A 25,183-nucleotide genomic window follows, 5' to 3' on the forward strand; every position below is an offset into this window, starting at 1 on the left:
GATGACTTAAATTTTGTCTGTGGTAGACTCGAAATTGATATAGAAAAATAAGAAATATATATATATGTATATATATATATTATTAACATATATGTGTATTTTATAAATAATACATTAATATATATTGATATACGATATTATTAAAAATATATATATATAAGTTTTGATTCTAACTTGTAAAGTTAAAAGAAGAGATATACATTAGTTAATTAGTCGAAAATTGAAATTAAACATAGAAAACAAACTATTAATATATAAAATCGTAATTAAACCTATTTGGACTTATGGCATTCAATTATGGGGTATAGCAATAAAAAGTCATTACTCCTAACAATAGTTAATGCACCGTGGTAGAAGAAATGAAGAGATACGCAAAGATCTACATGCCCACTGTACAAATGGAAATAATATGTCACATACACATGCACGCACGTACATATTATATAATATGATTTTATGAAAGATATAAATCAAAAACATCAAGCCATCCTAATTCGCAGGCAAATAGTCTGCTCACTAACAGCATTGCTAAAAAATTAAAAAAAGAACATTAGCAAATTGCAAATATAAACATGTTCTATAAAACATTTCCTTTAAAATAGCTATTTCAATGGAAATAGGGACCACATGTTAGTCTAAATCAAAACAGAACAATTTATCGAATGTTTCATCCCGACGAATTGCAAGAGATGACACAAAAAAAAAGAGCACATATTCATGGTAATGCTTATTTCTAGTAATTTTTAATATTCGTATAAGAGAATAAACGAAAATTGACAAATAAACATAAATTATGTATAAAAATGTAAAACTAAGTAGTAAACAAATTGATAATATTGAATATTTTCGTTGCTTTCTGGAATGATTGCGAACAACCAATCATGTTTAAGCATTCCGAGGTTAAAGAAAATGATTGGATGAGATTGGATATTTTATAAAGCTTGTTTCTTTTATTGCCACATTTGTATGAAAGAAGCTATTTCACGAAATTTTTATGTTTTAAGGTGGCAACACTTATAGCTGATAAATCTTGATTATTTTATTCTATGGTTTTCCGTTAATTCTGCGGTACGGAATCTTTTTTTTTTTTTTTTTTTTGAAGGTGCGTTTTCCGGTTTTATTTTCTGTCACGCTACGAACTGTTCGATATTAAAGTAACAATGTGATACTTAATAATATCAAAGATGGCTTTATGAGTATATTTTATATGGTTATATCAAATTATGTTACATTTAATGAAAATTAATTTCTTCTGAAAAATGTAAGTTAATCGTTCTTTTAGACATTCGAATTTATGTTTCCATCAGTTCAGTATTTCAAGAAATCTTTCTTTAATTATGAACTATTCTTTTAAGATTTTAGTTTTAACAAATTTGTATAACAACATATATAAAAATAATCATAATTTTTAATATTTCTTACAAATATATTTCATTAAGGTTTAAGTACATCAGTATGATTTTATGGATTTATGCTTGTGTTACCTGATGTAACTAACAATGGATTTGGCTTTGACTGCAGTAATAATTCATTTCTATAGTCAATATATTAATAATGTAAGCATCATGGAAACGTCAAACATTCACAAGGAATATTTATATTTCTGGAGCACCGTGGAACACAGTGGTAATAAAAAATATAATATATTTTATAGTTCCTCTTTCTGGTAAAATAAAATTATGAAAGTAAGAAAATAATAGATCTTTTTATCTACAGAGTCTGGAGAATATACCTGATGAATAAAAAGTACAAAACCTATAAGCAAATGCTTATTGAGATTTTAGGATTTTAGACTCGATATATAAGTAAGATACATCAATATCGCTAATACTATTTAAATGTATTCACCACTGATCACTTATCATCATTTTATACAGTTGCAATATGTACTAATGTACTTTTGAAATGTATCGCTGGTACGAAATATCTTCGAACATTTTGTATCTTTTAGCAAACGTATGATGTGTATCCGGTATTGTTTTCAGAATTCAACTCACCTTATATCAACATGTAATATCGATTAGATATTGTATACATATTCATATATTTATGATTATCAATATGCATTACCATCTTCTTAATTTTTACTTCATATATATTACCAACATTAAGGTATACAAAATATAATCTTTAAAACGTATTTATCAAATTTACAAAATAACAAAATGATTGAATTCATACTATCTTACTATATTAATCATACTATATTAATTCCACATTATGAGTCTTGCTCATCTATAAATAACACATACTTTAATCTTTAGAATGTCATCGTTAATAAACGATATTAGTGGACTATATGGAAATATGTAGTAACTTAAATACTCATGTGCAATCTTTTTACTATGTTAGTTACTTTTGTAATACTAATATATTAATAATCTTTACAATATAAAATAATGCTTTTCACTTAAACCCAATACACACACGCGCAAAAATAATGCAATTATTTTATTACTTTTTCTTTTGTTACTCTTTCATATATCTTTATTCGAAGCGAGATTGGATCAAATATTGCTTGTAAGTTTTTTGTTCTCGCAAAGTGAAGTATATGCGATGTTATTTGTGAGATTTAATCGAGCGAGCACTTCATGATAGTAACCAGATATCGTAACGATAGAAGTTTGTCAGCAGCACACGTGTAAGACTATTTTTGAAATTGACGTCATTTGTTGCTATTAAACGAAAAAAGAATGAGCAAAGAAGGAGCGTGTGTTTGCATTTGATCATTTCTCGAGTACTTATAAATTTCTCTTTGAATCTCATATGTATCACGTATAGAATCGAATATAGAATTATCAAGTGGGTCACATCGATAATAACTTAATACCATGTTTCGAGTAAAACAGACATAATAATAATAATAGTAATATAATAATAATAATTCTTAAAACAATGCATTACGACACTAATACGAGTTAGTTATAGCTAATATACGCGAAATATATTCTTCGCTTATCAAAAGAAATATGTTTCCAAAGATTTCTTTCTATTATTCATTTGTCTTCGAACGAATCTATGTGTATTTACATTAGTGTGTTTCGACATCTTTCATACTAGTGATTCATAGCCAATGTACCGACTGGGACTAACTGCTTTTATCTGTAAGTATTGCAAAATTTTTATTGATAGTTTGATACGATAGTATGAGAATAGAAAAGAAAGAAATGGAAGAACTCGAGCATTTTTGATAGATATTTATCCACGTTCACGATCGCGAATAGGTTATTTAAAAATATTGATCGATTTAATAATCACATGTATAATTTGAAAAATGTATTAACTTATTTCTTGTTATCTTTATTCGATTTTTATACGTGTAGATGAGTTAACAAGGAACTCTACAAATCGCATACGTCAAATTAAAGTTATTAGATCCAACACTTTCATATACGACGAGTTTGCACAAGTCTCGAGTTAATATAGTATCTCGAATAGAACCTCAAAACTTGATATAGGAGTTGAAGTTAATTCTACCGTTGGGAATCGGTTCAAACTGAGTTTCCGGCCATCATTTTCTACTGCGCCATCGCGACCCGACATCGCTAATATCAAATTTGTCCGAATACGTGCCGTATGTGTGTGCTGCACGTGTGTGTGTGTTTTTGTCTTATCAAGTTGCACCTATCTTCCCTTATACGTCACAATCCTGAAAGGATTTATTCCTTGCTTTTGATACGTAGGTAATAACAAAACTAACGTAACGGAATTAATTACGTACTTGTATCGTATAGAAAATAATTTGCAGTTTCTCGTATTGTTTTCTTTCTTTTCTACATGTAATTTTTGTCTACTATTTCGTTATATTGTTCGCTGCCACGTTCCTCCTCTCCTTCTTCATTTCCTATCAAATAAAGTATGTACTAGAGTCGATATATACGAGCAAATGAAAAGTTTTTCTTCTTCTCGATAAAATGATCATCGATGAATTGATGACTTTAACATCATTTTTGATTATTTTCTATTTCAATGTTCTTCCTTTTTTACAAATTCATTTCGTTTGCTGCTTGCACATATCTACTAACATCTCGAAAGATAGTTTTTTTGATAAGAGAGAGAAAGAAAGAAACAGAAAAAGAGAGAGAACGAGATACAGAGTAGTTTCAAAGGGTAACCGAATATAAAATGATCGAGGTAAAAATTCTCTTTTGCGTATGCGGCGTCTTTTGTTTTCAACATCTCTTATATTTTTGACCCTTAGAACTCTCGGTGATGAATTTAGTCGTGTTTATGCAAATATGCGATGGAACATCTCACGGGTGTGTACCAAACGTATACATACATCCGTACATGCATATATATATATATATATATATATATATATATATACATTTCCGACCGTTCTTACACAACACGAATGAATACAGTCTTCTTTTACATATACACGTATACGTAGTAGATATTTTTTTATTCAAGTTCAATTAACCGCACGTAAATCTTTGCAGAGTTTAAAAATAAAAATTAAATAAAACAGTCGCGTCGAGAACACGCGTATCTACTATGTGACTATGTTTAAAACAATACAAGCGAGATATAAATACATCCGATATACGTACATCGAAATATAATGAAAAAATATTACAAAATGTACAGTAATTTTGTAACTTGTTACACAATTACATTAGTAAATCGTATATGCATTCAGCTTGATACACGTAAGTATATACGTGTATGTATGTATGTATATATGAAAACGATTCTTCGAGTAGAATTTTTGAAATCGTGTAACGCTTAAGTTGGAAGTAATAGTTTTGATATACCTTCTAGTTCCGTTCCAGTTTTTAAGACTTCCTTCTTCTTCTTCTTTTTCCTCGTATCTCTGGCTCGCTTCTGTTTCTTTCAATCTTTTCAATCGAGCATGTACATCGAGCCGGATATATCGCCATTGCCCGACGAAAATTCAAATACAACGCAGGTACGGTGGACCAACGCTTAAAGAAAAAGTTCCAGGTGCCCTCGTCGAGGGAATCTTTTGTTTTCGCGCCATTATGACTCTCAACCCTCGGAAGTATACGATCAGCCCCAAGCAGAGATGCAGATAGCTTACAATGGTGCGAGGAACGGGGCGAAAGGCAGGCCTTTGAACTACGGGTATGAAAAGAGCACTGTGGACTATATTTTCTTATTTTCCTTTTTTTCTCTTGCACTTTTTTCCGACAGAAAACGTTCAACGCCGGTAAAACGTTAATAACAATAGAGGACATATAATCCGAGTAAATCTGGGATAACGAAAGGATTCCGTTTGTTCCCCGACAAATAGTTTTACGAGTAATTTGATTTCAATTTTTCAGTCTGTACACACGCGCGCGCACATACTCAATCGATAAATACATACATACATACATACATATATATATATATTTGTGTGGTATATCGTTATGCTTTTTTATTTCTCTTCTTTTCATTTCGAACGGATAAATTCAATGTTTGCTTTGAGACCGACGCGAGTATGGAAATTGAATTGATTCGATATTTTATAACGCTATAATGTTAAAGACAAAGCCGACCCAATTTTTTTATTTTCTTCACGCAAATACATCATCGCGTTCTCTTCACATGTTTGTTAAAATTGTTCTCTTAAACGTCGTCCTCGGTATCGATGGTCGATTCGCGGAATTTCTGCAATATGCGCGGCACTGAACGCGATGGCGATGTAATTAAATAATAATTAAGGCAGCGTGGCGCAGTGAGAATATTTAACCCATTAGGGGAAGAGAGATCTTTTTTTTCGTTGCTTTAATGTACGATCTCTTAGGAAGAGAGAACTATCGATCCATACGTTTGGCCCTCTGCACGTTGTATCTGAGCTCTTTTCCCTTCTCCTTCCTGCGAATCCACAACGTTCTTTACTTTGAAAAATGTGTATCGACCGTGACTGTCATATATATTCCTAACATATTTTGTAATTATTATTTTATTAATCTTACGTGTTTCTATTTCTTACGTTATATTTCTGTTATCTTATGTAAATGATTGATACGATAAAATCAATACGGAAATATTAAGAGTTTTAATTAAAAAATGAAAGTGAATCATTATGCGCTTCGTGCCATTCAATATATGTTTTTAACTAATAAATCGCGAAATGATATGTTTTGTTTTTTTCACAAATACAAATTTAACATTTTTTAACACGAATGATAATGTGAAACGTTGAGTGTGTTCTATTTGACGGTCGTTATTTGGGAAAATGGTAGAACTCTCACAGATGAGAGGACATTTATCCCAAATGAGATAACTTGAGATGTCGCTCGCAATTCGGAAGATCGTTTCAAGTTTCGTTGAGCACCACTGAGAGGAATCTAAGCACGAGAAAGAGCGTTATGCGCTACCCTCGTTTTTTCCCTTCTTCGTCTCTCTATCTCTCTAGCTGTCTCTATCTTTCATTCTTTCTCCCTTTACCTCAAACAACCTCTTCTGTACAGCTGTAATCAGTGCAGCTGACTACGGATGACGGCCAGGTCAGTGAATTCGAATTCTGTGTATTTTTAATCCCCCTGTGTTTTCGGTTTACAATACATTCCGATTTGAAGGCGTTAAACGGCTTCGAAAACAATTCCGGCGATCGACTTAGTTTCATGAAAAGTTTATTCTGTTTATCGTTTCGATTCCAAAATTCAGTGTCAGGAGTGTTTGAACTTTTGATGGAATTTATTAACGATACCTAAATATAACGGTGAAATTAATTCATATGTAAAGAGCTTTATAAACATGTTCGATTGTTTTCCAATACAATGGAGTAACAAACAATAAATAAAATTGAATAAAGAAAAAAAAATGATCGAAAAACTGAGCTCGCTTAAACGAACGGGACGATAATTTTGCGGTAAATTCGGAACGATCGATCCGCGAATTTGAAGTAGAAACCCAAATCCGTCTTCTGCAGACTTTGCCGAACCAAGTCTGCTGCTTCACTATAGGTGTACCTGTATTTTCGGCGTTATCTATGTCCTAGTTTTCGCAAGGCATCTAACGCGCTCAACAATGGTACTCGCGCGGTGACGCTTTTAAAGCACGATCTTTTTTTTTTCTTTTTTTCTTTTTCTTTTTTTGGAAACAACATCTGCCGTTTGAGAAATGCTGCCTTTTTCGACAAAGCCCATCCTCGTGTAAAGCTTTAACACAGCACGCGTGCACACAATTCGGATGCAAGAAAGCTGCATCATTCTCTGTAAATTTTATAAAACGGTTAAGATCAAGTAATCTCCCTTAATAAAAAAGATATTAATTTATTTATGACAGAACGTCATATATAATTTATTTGATATATTGTATATACCCATATACGTTAGTACTTTCAACACTTGTTGATTACCAAGAAATATTAATGAATTTATCGAAGTAACGATATCCAATTCACATCGAATTGATTATGAGCATAACGTGAAGCAGAAGCACCCGGTTGTTATTACATCTGTTTATAAAACGATTATCTCGATTTGAAAATACCGTGGAATTTCCCATAGCACATGACCAAATGATCGATAATTATTTTTATTTGGAATTTGCTCTCAAAATGAACAAAAATAAATCGTAATGGACGAATTTTCTTCCATTAATTTTGGTAAGAAAGAATTCCTTTTTGAATCTTGCCACATGTATGCAACAAGAAATCGTTCGAACTGGTATGTTTGTACGCGAAGAATAATTTTTCAAGTGATTCCGAATGAATAAGAGGATCAGTCGAGTTAGCAGGATCTTTTGAGTGTAAGTAAGGAGAGACATGGAAAAAGAGTCGCGACGTACGATGGAGCGTGCGAGTAATCGACTCGTTGCTTCTGCTTGCTGGGCTCCTCTGCTCTGTACTCTGCTAGGTGGTCTTCGGCATTCGGCCTCAGCAAGCCGACCGACCGCAGTCGAGCGCGCGACGTAGTCGAGTGCGGTACACATTGCCGTAGGCAGCTTTTGCTATTCCCATTGCTACCGCACACTGTGTATTTATTGTGTGTGTATGTGTGTGTTCGTTCGTGACCGTGTTTTCTTCCCTCTCTTTCTATTCCATTCCACTGTATATTATTTCTCTCTCTTTCACTCATTCACGAAACCGTTCGTTTCCAACGAACTTTACCACCCCGTCGGTGGATAGCGTGACCAGCGTGTTTCCTGTACGGTCAGGACTTCAACGATTCTCGATCTTTCAAAGAAGACCGAGAGAAAGGAAGAAAGAAAAAAAATAAAATAAAAGCAGACCTTCGAGTTCCATCGAAAGTCGAGAAGCAGAAGGAAAAGAAGAAGAGGGGAGAGAAACGAACCGTGCAGGGAAGGACATTCGAGCGGGAAAAAAGAGTTCCTCTTCTTCGTGGAAAAGTTACGAGGAAAAGAAATAGAGAGAGTGAGGGAGAGAGAGAGAGAGAGAGAGAGAGAGAGATGCGTAGATCAAAGGAAGAGTGAGCGAGAGAGAAGAACGCGTGCGCACCTACATATCTCGCAAGGTGTATTACGTCTTCGTCTCATTATCAACATCTTTATCGGCCGTGAGTGTCGCGCATTCTTCCATCTCTCTTTCTCTCTTTTCCTCTCTCTACTTTCTTTTTGAAGCAGAGATATCTCTTCTCAAGTTGCTGCGAGCGTTTCTGAGAAGAAACGATGAGCAACGGCGTCGCGACGCTCTCGTTGCGCCGCAGGAGGAACTGGACGACGACGCGTTCGAACTAACGGTTTCCATCGTTCTATTGTAATAACGCTTCTCTACTGTTTCCTTTTCTCCGATTCTCTTTCTTGCTCTCTTTTGAAACGTGTTCTGGTGTATTTCCTTCATAACCAAGAACGCCTTCGAGGGATTTAACGATGAACGAGATAGGTAAGGCAGCATTCTTGTTCTCGAATCATTCTTGATTCTTTTGCAATCTGGAAATAGAGTGAGTCGAAAGTGACGCAATTCTTCCGTGAAAGGATGTGATTCGTAATTTATTTCGCGATTTAACATTCGCGATTGGTATCTCAGCCAACTTCGCAGGAAAGATTCATTTTTCAATGGAGAAAGATAGAGAGGGAGGGAGAGAGGAGAGAGGGAGGGAGGGAGGGAGGGAGGGAGAGAGAGATAGAGAGAGAAAGAAAGAGCTTTAAATCTTGTGCGATCGAGAGATAAGCCGATAATGTGTTGTAGGAAAGTATAAACAATCTTTCGTTCCTTTTTGTTTTTGTTTTTTTTCCTTTGTAGTTAATTCGTTTACGAAAGACTCGACGTACCACAGGCAACGACATAACAATTGAGATTTATAGAGAGTAGTTACGGTTACGTTTCCTTTTGTTTGATTCTTTATTACTTTCGTTGTTGCTGACGCATGTGTCAGGATTGCTAGCCGATACTTCCTCGTGCTCCTCTTACGAAAGTCGTTTCTGTGTTGGAGCTTGATCGCAAGATTCGTATTTCAGCATGTTTCTATGGTTAAAAATAATTTTTATATCATTTTTTCAATGATATCTTTTTTTTTCTCCTATTATAGTACAGATCTGTTACAGTATTTGTTTATCATGTATATACGTATATAGTAAGAAAATACGCGAACAAAGGAGAGAAACTGTGTTTTGAGGATTTTCTAGCGCGTTTCTCGAGAACGAACCTTATCTTTGGTTGGTGATTACATTGTCTTGTCAGTTCCCAAAGGCTTAAGGTTATCGCATAAGAGGCAAGTAAGGAGATACGTAAAATGATAGATTCGAAAATGGGAAATGAAGTGGTTCGTCGTCGGTCTTTCAAGAGTAGTAGGAGTAGTTGAATTTCTCTCTCTCTTTCTCTCTCTCTCTCTCTTGTAGAAAGGCAAAACCGGTTTTTTCGAATGTCTGTCCAGAGAAGAGACGGACTTTTCGAGTTCCTGTCGAAGAAGTTTCTTCGAAGCGAAGTTTCACACTATGGTGGTAGCTCCTCGCAGTTCGTAATTAACAACGGAACTAACTGCCGTCGTCGTGTCGTCGTAGTCTGAGCAACTTCGTTTCTAAGGATTTCACAAAAAAGTCTGCTGGTTTCGCTCGAAGAAACTCGTCGTCCGTAGAGATAAATTCTTTTTCCGCTGTCAGACCGTTAATCCTGAAGTTGAATGACTTACCTCGACGCGTTTTATCGTTTTGCGAGTTCTCAGTTGCTACCTTTATCAAGGACGAATAAATGTGTATTCTCCTATACAAGCTTTTGCAATATAGTTCTATAGTGCGTGTTTGCGCGCGCGTGCGCACGTGTGTGTGTGTGTTTGTTTGTACAATGTGACAAGAAGACAAGTTCTGAAATAAATTGTTCTATCTTATTTCCTTCGCGAATTTACGACGACCTTTCGTATTTTCTTTTCTTCAAGGATGAGAATTCGATCGGAATATAGTTTTTAAATTCTCGAAAAATCTTACTTTCTCGAACGTCTACCTTCTTTCTAAGAAGACTAAGAACACAATAGTTTCATTTCAAAACATCGTGGTTCGTTCCGACGTGTCATTCTCTTTGCCATTTAAGCGAAACTCAAGGCAAACGATTCTCGAACGTATACGGGTGCTTGCTGTTTTACTTGTTCGAAAGACAAATAAATAAAAACTGCAAATGAAAAGAACTATGAGAGAGAGGGGGAGGGGGAGAGAATAGAAGATAAAGAATCCGTTCGAAGCGTATAAACATGGCTATAGTACAAGAATCGCATTGTTATATATGTATGTATATACATATAGATGCGATCTTATCAATTGTATTTATAGGACACTGAAAGAGAATGATATATACTTACGTACATTATAATGTCTGTACTCTTGGAGACAAATCGTTATGTCATAATGAACGATGTTGAAGTACATTCTTCTTTCGTTCCTTTATACTTTTCGTTTATCGGAGATGAAGGAAAAAATTAAAAAAAAGAAGAAGAAAGAATATGATGGGAAAAGAAAGAATTATACGAATCTTTCTTCGAACGTATTTCCTCTCTTCTGTTGTGAAACGTTAAGTGTCGATCAGGCTCTCTCGAGTATTGAAAGTTTTCTTTAAATAAACGCCGGTCGAGTGGCGAACGGGCTCATGCTTTTATTCACTGCTTTCGCGCATCGCGAAGGGAAGAAGAAAAAAAAGCGGGTGAATTGATTATTCGAATAACACGAAGGATGACGAACGATCGAGGATATTCGTAAAAACTTGATACACATATGTTGCTTTTTATTTGCCTCTCTCTTTTTCCCTCCCTCTTTCACTCATCATTCACGTTTCTGGCCACTTTCGAGGTTTATACGTCGATACAGTTTACGATAATTCCTCCTTCGATGAAAGATGAAACGTTCTACGAATAAACGTATCGTCGATATCGTTCGGAGGAAGAAAGTGTCGATTTGTAGTTTTTCTTTTCGTCTTTATCGAAAGTCGCGAGAAGTTCGATTGCAAAACGTAAAAACCGAGCATTCTTGGTATCAAACTTTAAACTAATTCTTTCGTTGGCTCGTAGATGAAAAGGTAACGAACTCAGCGACTCCTTCATGGATCCTCTCATTCTTTTTGCTGACGATAAAACTTCGAAAGGAGATGGTATAAAAGTTCGTGGAAAAGTAAGGATAAATAATATATTTTTCTAGGATTTGATCTTTTACAGACAGAAAAATCATAACGCTCGATTGATTCGATGCAGGTAATCGAAGTGAGGAGCGAGTTAGAGAACGAGCAATAGAGAAGCATGCATAAATATTTACCAGGCGATGCTTTTCCTCTTTGTATCCGTGCAATAACGCGATACCGATTGTCCGTACAAAGCACAGATGTTTCGTCGATACGTTACTTGGAAAGGTCGAACTCGCACCTGCTTTGTGTGTCCGATGTGCGATAATCTATCGCCACTAGGGGCAACTGTGAAACACGAAATGCGGAAGAAAAATAAAAAGAAAATCGATCGCTACATTCGAGGAACACGTTATTCGTTCGTAAAAGATTTATGTTACTCAGGGTGAGTCATATAACTTGTTTTTGATCGGTACAGTAAAGGAAAAATAAAGAATCAATGTTAAACAATTTGAAAAATCATTCCTTGCTATAAATATAAAATCAATGACTCCGACTTTAAACGTATTGTCACAGATATCGATACAGGTTGCTTCTCTTATCGAAAGATATAGATAAAATGTCTTGTAACAGGTTATATGACTCATTCGATATAAATACAAAGATATTTTCTCGCCTCTGACGTTTAAATCGAAGTAGTTTCGAGGTTTGACGTTTCCTAACTTCTTCATAGTTTTGACCGAATCTCAAAAGATTCCAATTAAGATAAATTCTTGGATTACGTAAGAAACATCGTTAATCGGATGGCGTTATTCGTAATTACGTATCACGTACATCGTTTTACATACATTTATTTGCGTCAGAGAATACGGGCCGATCGATACGGAGAAAGAGCTTGTGCGTCCCTTTTATTACTTACGACCTCCGCACACGGTGAATGCAGTTTTGTTCGACGGCCCCTCTCGAAGGGCTGAACAAGAGCGAACGAGTGATCGTGCAGCAAGAGAGAGAGAGAAAGAAGAGTTATGCGGGATAGAAGGGTCGAAAACGTTCTCTGAAAATTCCGGTGGCACGAAACGAACTTTTTTCTTCGTCGCTACCTTGAATGTCGATAAAAATTCATGTTTCAAAGAAAACGATTATAGTTAAGCGCAATGATAAAGTCTCTGATGATTTCGTTGAGATTTACTTTACATGTATACATACATACATACGTATGTGATTATGAAAATAATTTAAATAAGATATTTTGTATTTAGAGATAATTAAAAAGAAATGGAATAAAATTGAATTTCTAGAATATTTTTCGTTGCTATTTCTTTTTATTCTATATGTGTTAGTATCATCATCCAGATTATCGTTTTTAATTCGATATAAACAGTTTGAAAAACTTATGATGAGTATTATAATGATACGAAATGAAATTCGAGTAAGAGATATTAGTCCTTTCAGACACTACTATTATTGTGTAAGAAAATGGTTTGAAATATTGAAAAGTATCGAACAAAGTATGTAATTAAGAGTGGGAAAGGTGAAAGTATGTATGCTTTCGAAGGGAGATGTTTCAAACGATGAAATCGCATAAAGCAGACATTTGTTGCTTTGATCAAAAGCAGACGTTTCAATCAGAGCGCAAAATCGATTACCTATACGACAGAGTAGAACAAAAGTATGGCACGTTGCGTATTCTTGCTTCTCGATTGGCCACTAACTTTCACGCGCCCGCTTGCTTATAAAGGGTACGTTCCTGATTGCCTCTTTTGCCTGCTTTCTCGCTTTTCGCTTTTTATAACATTTCAATTTGCCAATGATTCAAAACGCGATGTTTCGCAGAGAGAAAAAATTCACATTTTTTATTTTCTGTTTCTCTCTCTCTCTCTCTCTCTCTCTCTCTCTCTCTCTCTCTTATTTTAATCTTTCCCTGTAATTAATCTCGAACGACCTAAATATCTTGAAGGTAATTTCTTTGAACAAAATATTTTTAAGGTAGATTCATGTAGATTCTTCTATTTTTTAATTTTTTTCCTTTGCTAAAAAGCGAATTCAGAGAGAAAAAAATTCTTATAAGAAGAAGAAAAAAGCGGAGTTTAACTTTCAATATTAAAGTAACGTCGAGGAAACAGTATGCTCTTTTATTCGCATCTCTTTACGAGATGGTCGAAGGCTGTTAGATTGCTTGAGAACCACTGTTGCGTGCACCTTGTCTAAGGCTTCGTTCTCACTGTATTTAGCTGCAAAAAGCATCATCGCTAGATGGTAGAACATAGTTGAGAAATAAAATCTCTGAAATGAATCGTTGTGTCGAATTACTTCAAAGGAATTGATTCGTTCTTGCAAAAATTGAAGAAAAAGAAGGATAGGATGAAAGATATCAATTTATAAGTAACAAAAGGATCATTTCTTTACCCAATAATCCGTTACAAGGGATGTGAAATGAACTTTAACGTGCTTGAATGTTGCGAAAGTAAAAGTTCAGTGTACACAGAACACTGCAACTATTTTACTCCATTCTCTTCGGATTCATCGTAAAACAAAACAGTACAATAGTACACGTGAATGTGAATCTCACGAGCGTTGAAAAGTAATTAAATCGCGAATCGGTATTGTTCGTGTCGTCACGAGTCCTCCAACAAGTGTGACGCTTCAATGGCAATCGTGACCCTGATGACGAAGTACTTGGCACTCGTACTTTCACTAAAATCATCGAAACGCAACTCAATGGAATCACGAAACATCCATGATTTTCAAAGATTATTATTTTCCCTTTGTGAAAGAAATAGATCGACGTATGTCGAACCGCGTATGGATATTCATGAGAAACATTAAAAAAAGAAAAAGGGGAAAGAAAAATTTTCTTTTCTTATTGTCGGCGAGAGTTTATTGTGGTCTACATTTTATTCCGATCGTGTATATCGAACGACGAATATTCGATAGGTCTCTCTACTGCACTAAGCGAGAAAAATCCTTTGATCTTGATTAGAGTTAGAAAAAAAGAAAGATAGAATTCGACCTCGATTTTCGGAGAGATAAAGGTTGTATATTCTGAAACGACGTGCAGTGTATAATATATATACATATACATATATATTATATATATACACACACATATGCACATACACATTTTTGCTATCGTGATATGGGTTTGGGTGTTGCTTTATCTTGCATGGATCTTTCGGAGATGAAAATTTTTTCTCACGTAGTGTTGGCTCGTGGTATGCACGTGAAGCTCGGCCTCGACTTGGCTGCTGCAACAGCGAAATACGACGACGATTACGATGACGACGTCTACTGCGGACTTGCTGCATCGTACTCGCTTGCTCGTTCGCGCGTGCTTGTCGCGTCGGTGCATTATTTTTAAATGCGAAATATGCTTCGGGGACACGGACAAACAGTAACGACATCACTGGGAGAGGCGAACACCTGTTAACCCGACGTCAAAATGTGTTACTAATTAGCGTTTATTAATAAGCTTGACGCGTGAAAAGAAGGGCGGAACTTTCGGTTAGATACTTTTTCTTCCATCTTCTTTTTTCCAGAGAACTCGCAACCTGTTTTCCAACGAAGTTTTAAAAAGTCGACATTAATGGGGTTGGCGAGTAAAACAAATTTTTCTTTCTTCTTTCTTTTTTTTGTTTCTGTTTTTTTCTTTCTTTTTTTTTTTTTTTTTTTTTTTTAAAGAAAATATACCCAGGTAAATGGAATACGTGTATTCGGTCGAGCAGTGATGCGTAAAACCACCAGCAGCACTACTAACACTACTATCCATATTTTTATCTCTTGCATATACACGCAGAATAGAGTGCAGAGAGAATCGTTCGTGCGAATTCGTCGCTCGTCGTTCGGTTTGTAGTTCCTCCTCTTTCTCCTCCTCCTTTATGATCCCGCCTACAAAGTTTCGCTCCGCTTTTCGGTCATAAACTTTTTCTAGTTCGCTTTGGTGAATTTCGAATGCTTTCTTGTTCGTTTTCGTGTTCGTGTCTTTTCGTGACTGTAATTTTTTGTATACTTTACTTAAATTTAGGCCATGCTCACGTGAGCCAATCTCGTCCTTCGAAGTTAATCCCTTCTTCTTGACCCAATATTCTCTGCGTCCTCGTAGGATTGGATCGATTGAATTAGACCAAGGATCAAGATCGTTGGGAGATTTAACGTTTGCGATTTCAACGTTCTTTCTATACGTTCTTTCTCGAAATGAATATAAAAATACGAAGTGAAACGAGAGGCGAACGTAATAATTGCACGGATTAACATGTACGATCGATAGACACGTAGCTAACGCTGAGTCATGCCGAGATATCGGAGCTTCGAGAAGATACTATCTAAAAGATTATTTGCATCATTTTCGAGCAATCTCTTCCAATGAACCTTCCTTGAATGCATTTCGATCCTCGTGATCCTCCTGAAATATTTTCGATTATATACTTGGCGCATTAAATTGATTCGACTCTTGAAAAGTGACTTATCGTTGTAAGTGTTTATTTGTAAAACGATATCTCGGACAATCCTTCCAAAGTAATATTTTATCATTCTTTTCAAACTTATTTTCTATTTTCTACTTTCGATTTAACGAAACGAATCTTTTTGAATTTCAATGCATTTTCGCGTAATTTCATCGATCTGAATAAGTCAAAATTAGAGCGCAATTTCGACTGCAAATGATATTTTCGATCTTTCTCATGATATTTCTGTAAAAGCTATAATTGTAACTTAAAAATATGTTTGGTGGTTGAAGGTTTTACGCAGCGGCACGCGTTACCATAAACGTCACGTAGACTAACTTGCTGGTTTCGCCGTGTCGGCACGTAAAAGTCATTCCTGTCGGTCTCTCTCTCTCTCTCTCTCTCTCTCTCTTTCTCTCTCTCTCTCTCTCTCTTTCTTTTTAACATGAAAAAGAGAGATAGATAGTACTAGAGATATCGAACGAGTTTCTGGTATCTATCTTGTGCACCTAATTTCGTTAGTTCGCTTCCGATCCGACGATCGATAACTTACATTACAATTATTCTTGCGTTTAGGTTTGCAATACATATACTCCTGTTTGCCTGTTTGTAGAATCTTTCTCGCTTGAATATATATCCTCGAGGCATTTGGTTTACTCTCAAGCCACGTCCTTTATTTCGTGAATTCGCGTCTACCAAGTTACAAGATGAAACCATTTTTCTTGTTCGATGTCCCGAAATCTCGTTTTAAATTGCGTTCGCCATTTAAGTGAATACGAACGATCCGATATTTCGAGACACGTTTGTTCAGTGAAGAGATATTAAAACGAGGATCCATTAGCTCGTAGAAATTAGTCATTCTATTCTAGAACGTGGAAATCTCGGAGAACCTCGTACCCCCGTTCCTTTTAGATTTAAATGGCCTCGACGAGCTATCTTGACATATTGGAGTAATGTATGTAAAAGTGAATATTCGTTTGATTGAAATTCGATGGTGATATATGATTTTTGAATGGAATATTTTGAAACGATCATTTAAAATTGCAAATCGAAATGATCAAGCGATTGAGAATTCATCAAACGCGCGCACGCGAGTGTATGTGTGTATAGTACATATTTTCATCATAGATGTGAGTCATTAGATATTCACGTTCGCGAAGTAGATAATCTACAAAGTTAATAAAACTATTCGCTAGAGCTGAAGCTTTATAACGATATTATTCTACGTATACTCTCTCTCTCTCTTTCTCTTTCTCTCTCTCTGCTTCGTGTCAAGGAACGAATTGTTTACGCTACCGGAGCGAGTTTTCACAAGGAGAGGACGACGGCAACGGAAACGCGAATAGTTGGGCAACAATGTTTGGTTCTCGTCGAACTGACAGGCTTACTCTATAAATCGGCCGTTAAAATAATATTTAGTCGTTTCCACATTATTTCTGTCCGTCTTTTCTCTCTCTCTCTCTCTCTCTCTCTCTGTCTCTTTCTCTCTCTGCATTTCTCTCTCTCTCTACCTCTTACTTTCTCTCTTTCTCTATCTATCTATCTATCTATCTATCTATCCATCTATCTATCTATCTATCTATCGTCTGTGAGGGCATGAGAAGAACCAAGAACCATGTCCGTTTCTTCTTCGATCTTTCATCTTCGATACGAGACCGACACTGTAATTGAAATTTCTCGAATTCTCCTATTTCGTTCGCGTGTAATAAGCGAGACAAGAGGCATCTGCGGTTTGTTTGGAATGTAACACATTTAAAAATTTTTCTTCTTTGTAGAAAATTTTATAATATTGAAGGACGTTAATAAGATCGTTTGTCTTTAAGATCGATTTTTATTTTGAGCTTTTTGATATTTTAATTATTTTTAATTCGAATTTTAATTCGAAACAAAGATTGATCTGACCTTTTCAAGCTCTCCTTCTCTTTCTCTCTGTCTATTTTCTTTTCTTTTACTGTTACATTCACTATAATATATACGTATGTACCTATATGTTTATATATTACTTCGATCATTCGATCTTTGTGAATGTGATAGCTAATTATTATGCAACCATAAGAAAAATCAATGTCATCGTAACATTATACTCTATTGCTATCCAAGTACGAGCCGTATATATGTTGATCGATGCCTTACTTCCTATTCGTTGAAAGCAGAATGCACGTTCGAACGATTATCTCCACGTTAATAAAAGTAATATAATAAAATGCACGCTTGGTTACGCTCGAACGCATTCCTTTTATCATTCTTTTGTTTTACGTCTAATACGTAAATCGTTCACTTTGATCGTTTTACTTTTTAGAAATTGTTTGCTAGTTTATTTAAAATACTCGTAAGATATAATAAATCCTTTTTTTTCCTAATCTTTCTTTTAAAATCGTTCTTTTTTATCGCGTTTCACACTTTTCGTATTTAAGCAAATATTTTTACTCGTTTTTCTTAATATTATGTATGGTTATTTCTTGTGTTTGTTAAATCCTAAGTAACGAGAGTTTACTTTTGATCGTCTGAAAGTTCTAAAGATAAAACCTCGGAAGGATGAGTAGATGTACGCGAGAAACTATGATATATATCAACGTTTATTATCCAATAGGTTACCGGAGCGCTTATGCGGTCGTCAATAATCGATTACTTGGATTATTCGTGAATAGACATTTAAATCGAATACAGCATCATATTACAACGATAGCGATAAATAATGATACGAGAGTTTTCAAATATCCTTTTATAAAACATTTCCATTTATAACATAAACCGATAGTGAAAATAAAAAAACAAATTAAGAGAAAACGATATGCCATCGAATGATTTTTATTTTGAGCTTTTATAATCTTTTTTTGTTGAGTTATTCGCTTTTTATGATTCTGGATCCTTTTCGTATTTTGCGTCCAACAAACTGACCTTTCTTTTCCCTTGCCCTATTCTCTATTCCTTTCTCTCTCTCACTCACTTACTCACTCACTCACTCACTCACTCTTTTTCTCTTTTCTATCACACTCTTTCTCATCACTTACTCTACTGCTTCCACTTCCGTGAAATCGCTCGAAGACTCTACTCGTGACACTTTTCTATTTTTTCATCCGCGTCTTTCAGCCTTTCGACAGTAGTTTATCAGGTCGCTTGACAAACTCTTTTCCAACTTGTCACCGTGTTGGCAATACTTTCCCATCTCGGCGTGTCGCCCAGACGCTTTTTCCGTTATTCAATGTGGGTCGACTTTCGTCCAACCAATGGTCGTTTACCTCTCTCTCTCTCTCTCTTTCTCGAATTTTATCGATGAATAAAAGGTATTTGTCCAATTTCGTCTACGCCATCGTCGTCGTCGTCGTCGTCGTTGTCGTCGTCGTCGTCGTCGTCGTCGTTGCTGTTGTTGTTGCTCGATGCTTACTCTATAAATGGTTCTTTTATTTCCTTACATTCGCTTCCTTTTTCATTCGCACCAAATTCGAAGTCAATCCATGCTTCTGCATATTTTATTCAATACTTATTTTATTATGAAAATACCTTGATAAAAGTAGCTTTTCGATCGATAATATCGTGTCGCTCGAAGGAGTGCCAAAAAATTAACAAAGCTTATTTTTCTCGTTTTTTCCTTTTTCTTTTTTAAGCATTTGACAATGACTAATATTCCCGATAAATTTTTTTTTAACTTTTGTTCCGCCATTATACGTTTTACATTTAATTAGATTTTTGACAAGGTATTTGTATCGAACTTCATCCGAAGACCAAGTTTTTGAAAATGTTAGGGATCTGATGAGAAGATGACGAAACTATGTAAGAATCGATAAAAAGCCGCTTAACGCGCTTTCAATGAGACTGAAATGTGTTCCGTTGATATCGACTTTTCTTATTTCACTTTCATCGAAACGATGATCACCATTTCCCTTGCTTCGTCATGCACTATCGGTATTATCGTAGGAACATCATTTCTGTAACGATACTTTTTCTTATCATCGTGCAACGTGATAACGAGGTAAACGAGGGATTTTTTTTCAATTTCGAGGAGGAATAACGAGCTAGAAAACCGTTCGATTTCTTCTTGGGATAACGAGTCCACGAATCTCAATTCGCTTGTGGAATTATTTTCTTAGTCAGATAGGATCGGGACGAAAGACAAAATAATAATGGTATTCCATCTTGAATACGAAACGAGTTCATGGATATCGGATCCATTGTTCTCGTTTTACTCAGCGAAATTTGATCGAAACATGTCTTGTTTTTTGCTTGTTATTAATATATATATTACAGTATATATTTCGAGTAGCCTCGAAACGTTCCTTTTTAATTGCCAAGTAATAGTCGGACTATTGATCTATGCCTTCTCACTCGTTTTATGAAATACTTACAGAGACCTGTGAAAATTTTTTATGGGATTGCCTTGGATTTTTGGAGACAAGTATACGCGAAACTTCAACACTTTTATCCGGAGGCTTTTCTCGAGTTCATGAAGCTTTTTATCTTCGTTGTAGTCTTTCGTTCAGTCGGATTTACCCCCGGATGTTGAAGTATTGGAGTGATTTTTGCGGGTCTACGTTCGTTTTTTTTTTCTCCAACCCATTATTTTATATCCAAGTCGAAGAGGAGGTACAGGAAAAATTCAAAGTTTTAGATGACTAAAGTGGATCCCTTGAAATCGATGCTCGCATGGAATTGCGGTTAAAGTTTCTAATTGAGTCGAATCGTTTTTCGATTGGTTTTTTACTTCTCTTTTTTTTTTTTTTATTTTATTACAAGTTCTCGTTTAGTAGAGCTCGTATTTCATTTCATAAAAAGTCGGCATTTTACATAAGTCGAACGACAATAACAGAAAAATCGAGACTATAAATCTACTTAATCAATTCCAAAATGACTTTGTAGCTCTTGTGAGAACAGCTTTTTTTAACCAACTAAGTTTTATACGTGTTCGCATGCGTTTACCTTTGGATTCGTTATCTTTGCATCCGCCGAAAATCCTTTTTCTCCGTTTCTTTATACCATTTCTAAAAGTTTTGTGGTTGCTTTTCCCATTTCTCTCGGTATGCAACTTCAAGCAGAGCTTCTTCTCTGGTCTCGAACGGCGGTAAAGCAACACCAACACAACTATCAACATCGCTATCAGCCCTGCCTTGCCTAGCTCTCTTTTCTCTTTCTTGTTCGCTAACATTTTCTTTAAGTACGACCGTACTACCCTTATAAAGTAGAGAAAAGTCTTACACACTTTAAACTTTCAATACGCGTTTCTTCCTACACTTAGATTACCTAAGATTAGTCGGCTTGGAAAATAGCCCGGCTTAAAATCTCTCCCTCCTTGCGTGTTCTATCTTTCTTCTCTTTTGTTCCATCTTTTCTTCTCCTTTGTACAGTATATTCTCATCGTTGCTTCTGTCGTTAATTAGAGTGCGCAATACTTACTCGTTATAAGAAAAATGACTAGGCATTTCTCGGATCTTTATCATCTTTTACACTTTTAATAAATATTTCGTCCTCGCGAATTGATACTAATTCTAATAATTATACGAATCTTAATAATTACGAATGCTCACTGCTTCGTTTGTTTTATTCATTTTCGATATTATATTAGCTGCATTCCAAAGATACGTGAAAAGTACATTAGGAGACAAACAATTTACTTAAACGTCGATAATTTTCACGAGCGAAATTCTCTCTATCTTACAGATATGACATTCTTCGTTCTCATTATTCTTGTGGTCGGTCTAACCATGACCACTGCGTCCGACGTATTGATTCTTGGATCCACATCTATGGGATACGCGAACCAACAGGAGTCTAAGGTTCATTGTCGATACAGCAAGGCCTATTCGATGCTACAAGTTAAATGCTCCGATCCAAAGCTGGAGGAAATTCCTCGCGATTTGAATTCGAATATACAGGTGAGAATATACGTAATATACGTAATATACACGTAATATAATATATACGTAAATATTGTATGATAAGGCAACGCTATAATTTTCTTAAGATAGGGTAAAGATTTTAGGATAGTGATACGATTTTAGAAAGATTCGATCAATGTTGTATGTTATCGTGATCTGCATTGATCGTTAAATTCTTATATTTTCTCATTAAGTGCAGATAAGAATCGTGGTAATGTTACGATACTCGTAACTGTTATTGTCTTCATCTTTTTATCTATCGTTGAAGTACTATATCCGATTCGTGCAATCAAATACGATTAATCACGAACTAATTAAGAGAAGTAATCTTTTTCCTTTTTCTCTTTTACTTAACAGGTTCTTGACGCGTCCTTCAGCAGAATCCGAGATCTCCACAACGACAGTTTTTCGTCGTACACGAAGCTGCTCTATATTTATCTCGGCGACAATTTTATTCAAAACATCGAGGAGTCCGCGTTTGCTCAACAATATTATCTTGAAGTCCTTGACCTGACGAAGAACGGTTGCGACAATCTCCCGAAGAATCTGTTTCAGCTTCCGTACCTACGTAGGGTCTATCTAGCCGTGAATAAATTTGGTGACTCTGTCTTTCAGACGGAAGTTACTTCACCTCTCAATTTTCTTCAACTTCATCGTAACAAACTGACAAAGCTGCCAGAAATGGGATACTTACCAACGCTTCAGAACCTTAACGTTTCCGAAAACATGATCAGTAGAATTACAACGAAAGAGCTGGCTCGTTTCTGTTACTTAGAGGTTCTCGACGCCTCGAAGAATCCACTCAATCTCGAAGAGGACAACTGCGAATGCGTCATTATGCGGAGATGGTTGAAATTACGCAAGATTATTTTCAAACCAGAGTACAATTGTACTCCTGCGGCATTCGAGCGTTGTGGAAACGTCACTTTTAGCAACGAGACCTTAACGATCTACGATGAATGCACGAATATCCTGAGGATACAAATGCAAACTAAAAAGGCACGCAATATATGGATCATCGTGGTTTGCTGCGTTGCCTGCTTCATCGTTATCGTCTTTCTCGTACTACTTTGCTTCCACAGACGTAACAAAAGGAAGAAGCAGAAACTGAAAAAGGAACAGCAGCGTATAGCTGCCAATAATGCGAATACGCAGCTGTTGAATAGTAATCTAAAATAGGCGAGAGCAAAGTAAAATTTTTTATCTGTTCTTTATTTCTTTTCTTCTTTATCGGAGATGAAAAAGTGAAAAATGTCTTTTCGGTTACCGCACGAACTTACTTTTTTTTGGTTTGCTTTCTTTTCATCCGATCGAAAGATTTCATCGTTATCGAGGATATTGAACTTTCGAGAAAAGCTGAAGAAGGAGGATAAGGGGCAGAAGAGATTTCGATACCTCGAGGAGTATTTGCCCCATCGTGTTTGCTCCTCTAGGGGATACTCCGAAGAGGATTTACGTTCTGAACGTTCAAGTATAAGTCTCCAGTAGACTCGAACGTATCTTTCGGGACTGTGATCTCGTATTTGTATGAAAGTTTATGTAGTTTTGTGTATGTACTTAAGCCTGAACCGCGGCATTCGTTGTTTCATTTCTTTGCGCGTGACTGCCTCGACGTTGTATGGATCTTCGATTTTTATGTGTTTTTTGATATTGTCTCTTTTATATACATATATCGTATGTTATGAAAGTATATTGTTTTGTTATTATATATATAGATATATACATATATATACACACACACATATATATATATATATATACACAACACAGACGCACACACAAGCATATGCATATATGTATACAATGTTCGAAGAAATGCTTTTACGTCGTAAACGAATTGTACTTAAGATTTGTCTACCAACTTATATAACGAGTACTTTAAATATTTTATAGCAAGTAAAATTTTCTTTTTTATTTTGAAAATTCTCTCGATAATGGCACGTAGCTTACATTATTTTGCATTTTCTTGTCGGATCGATTTTTCTGTTTTTTTTTTTTTTCACGAAAACTTACGTAAACATATATGCTTTTGATAGACAATAGATTTCATTAATTTACGCGTGAATGTTTTTTCTTTCTTTCTCATTTTTGTTCAGCGTAAACGTATACGAGAGTAACAGCGAAAGGACTGTGGAAAAATTTTTCCTCTTTGCGAGTAAGTTTACTCTATTTTTCTATAAAACGATGTATCGTTTTATGAATATTCGATATTTAAATATAAATCACATCAGTTCATATATACGTATCGTGCGATGTTCTACTCTATTCGATATAATAAATAGATAACTTTATCTTATTGATCATATCGCCCTACTAATAATTCGAAACGAATTTCTACGCTTTCCTTAAGATAATTTTATTGTAATAATATAAATCAAGTCGGAACAAAATTAATGGCGAAAAAAGTTGACATAATCGATAAAAAGTATACGTAAAACGTCAATAATTATCGCTAAGGGACCTAATTAATTATCTTTTTTTGTATTAAGTCATCGGATATATTCCGGTGCATTTAGTAGGGCACGTATAGCCAGATATTTACATACGTATTTGTTGTACAGCATAAGAACGTAAAGAACTGTGTGTGTGTGATACTACAGTTTGTACATATCATTTTAATTTCTAGTTTAGTTATTAACGGAAAAAAAATAATTTATATATGCGCGTTCCAATTAATAATATAACTACGTCCGTGTTGTATGTACGTTTTGAGGAGAATTTAGAGTTTTTTGCGATTATTATTCAATTGATTGTGAGTAACCTTGCCAATGCGTGGGCTCTGCATTTTATGCAGGTTACCTGAACGAAAAAGATACGATATTAAAATTGGTAGAAAAATATGGATATACGTCTTACTTTCGCTTTTTCTTTTCCTACATTTTTTTATCTAAAAAATTTCCTACATTATCTTATCTCATTCCTTTTATATATGTTTAATATGTGTGTATACGTTTCAACTACTTTTCAATCGTATTGCTTATTTGAAAGAGACATATTTTATGAAACAATTGGAGAATATCAAACATATTATTGTTAGATAATCAAACTTAAAAGTAATAACGTAAAACAGAATTTTGAAGATAGTATATATTGCAACAAAATACAAAATTGATACTGATATTATTTATTACGAGTTACAATCTCTCCGGAAAAAATTTTATTATTTTAACGTACGCTTCAAATGCGGTTTATACTAATAGAAATTTGTCATATGATATCGTACAAATCGGGAGAATAAATTCTCGCAAAAATTGCTGACGTAGGCAATATTGGAAATAATCATTTTTTTTACGGGATTGCTTGGAGATTCCAGGAGTCAAGCTGTGACACATAATTGATAAATTTTAGAAGACATTTTTAAAGCCGATTTTAGGATGTTCACGGTCCCTTGACTTTTGAACTAGCTCAACTTCTTTGAT

The 25,183-nt window shown here is 35.1% G+C and overlaps 1 protein-coding gene and 1 long non-coding RNA gene across 5 annotated transcripts; one reads left to right on the top strand and one right to left on the bottom strand.

Annotated features, from left to right (window-relative positions):
- Positions 1-3,058: 3,058 nt before the first annotated feature.
- Positions 3,059-24,604, top strand: LOC122637929 (toll-like receptor 4). Of its 4 annotated transcripts, XM_043830482.1 has the most exons (4): positions 7,827-8,474; positions 8,542-8,800; positions 21,547-21,761; positions 22,122-24,604. In XM_043830482.1, exons 2-4 carry the CDS (start codon positions 8,788-8,790, stop codon positions 22,941-22,943), a joined length of 1,050 nt encoding a protein of 349 aa, XP_043686417.1. In that variant the 5' UTR covers positions 7,827-8,474; positions 8,542-8,787; the 3' UTR covers positions 22,944-24,604. The 4 variants fall into 4 exon arrangements, with proteins under 4 accessions (XP_043686404.1, XP_043686417.1, XP_043686410.1 ...); XM_043830469.1 differs by lacking the exons at positions 7,827-8,474; positions 8,542-8,800 and adding an exon at positions 3,059-3,104; XM_043830475.1 differs by having other exon boundaries at positions 7,827-8,800.
- Positions 14,471-16,242, bottom strand: LOC122637952. The gene is made up of 2 exons (XR_006329325.1): positions 14,966-16,242; positions 14,471-14,875 (listed from the first exon to the last, which is right to left on the bottom strand). It is a non-coding gene; the product is annotated as an uncharacterized LOC122637952 (long non-coding RNA).
- Positions 24,605-25,183: the final 579 nt, after the last annotated feature.

The sequence above is a fragment of the Vespula pensylvanica genome, chromosome 1 (genome assembly GCF_014466175.1).
Source record: "Vespula pensylvanica isolate Volc-1 chromosome 1, ASM1446617v1, whole genome shotgun sequence".
NCBI lineage: Eukaryota > Metazoa > Arthropoda > Insecta > Hymenoptera > Vespidae > Vespula > Vespula pensylvanica.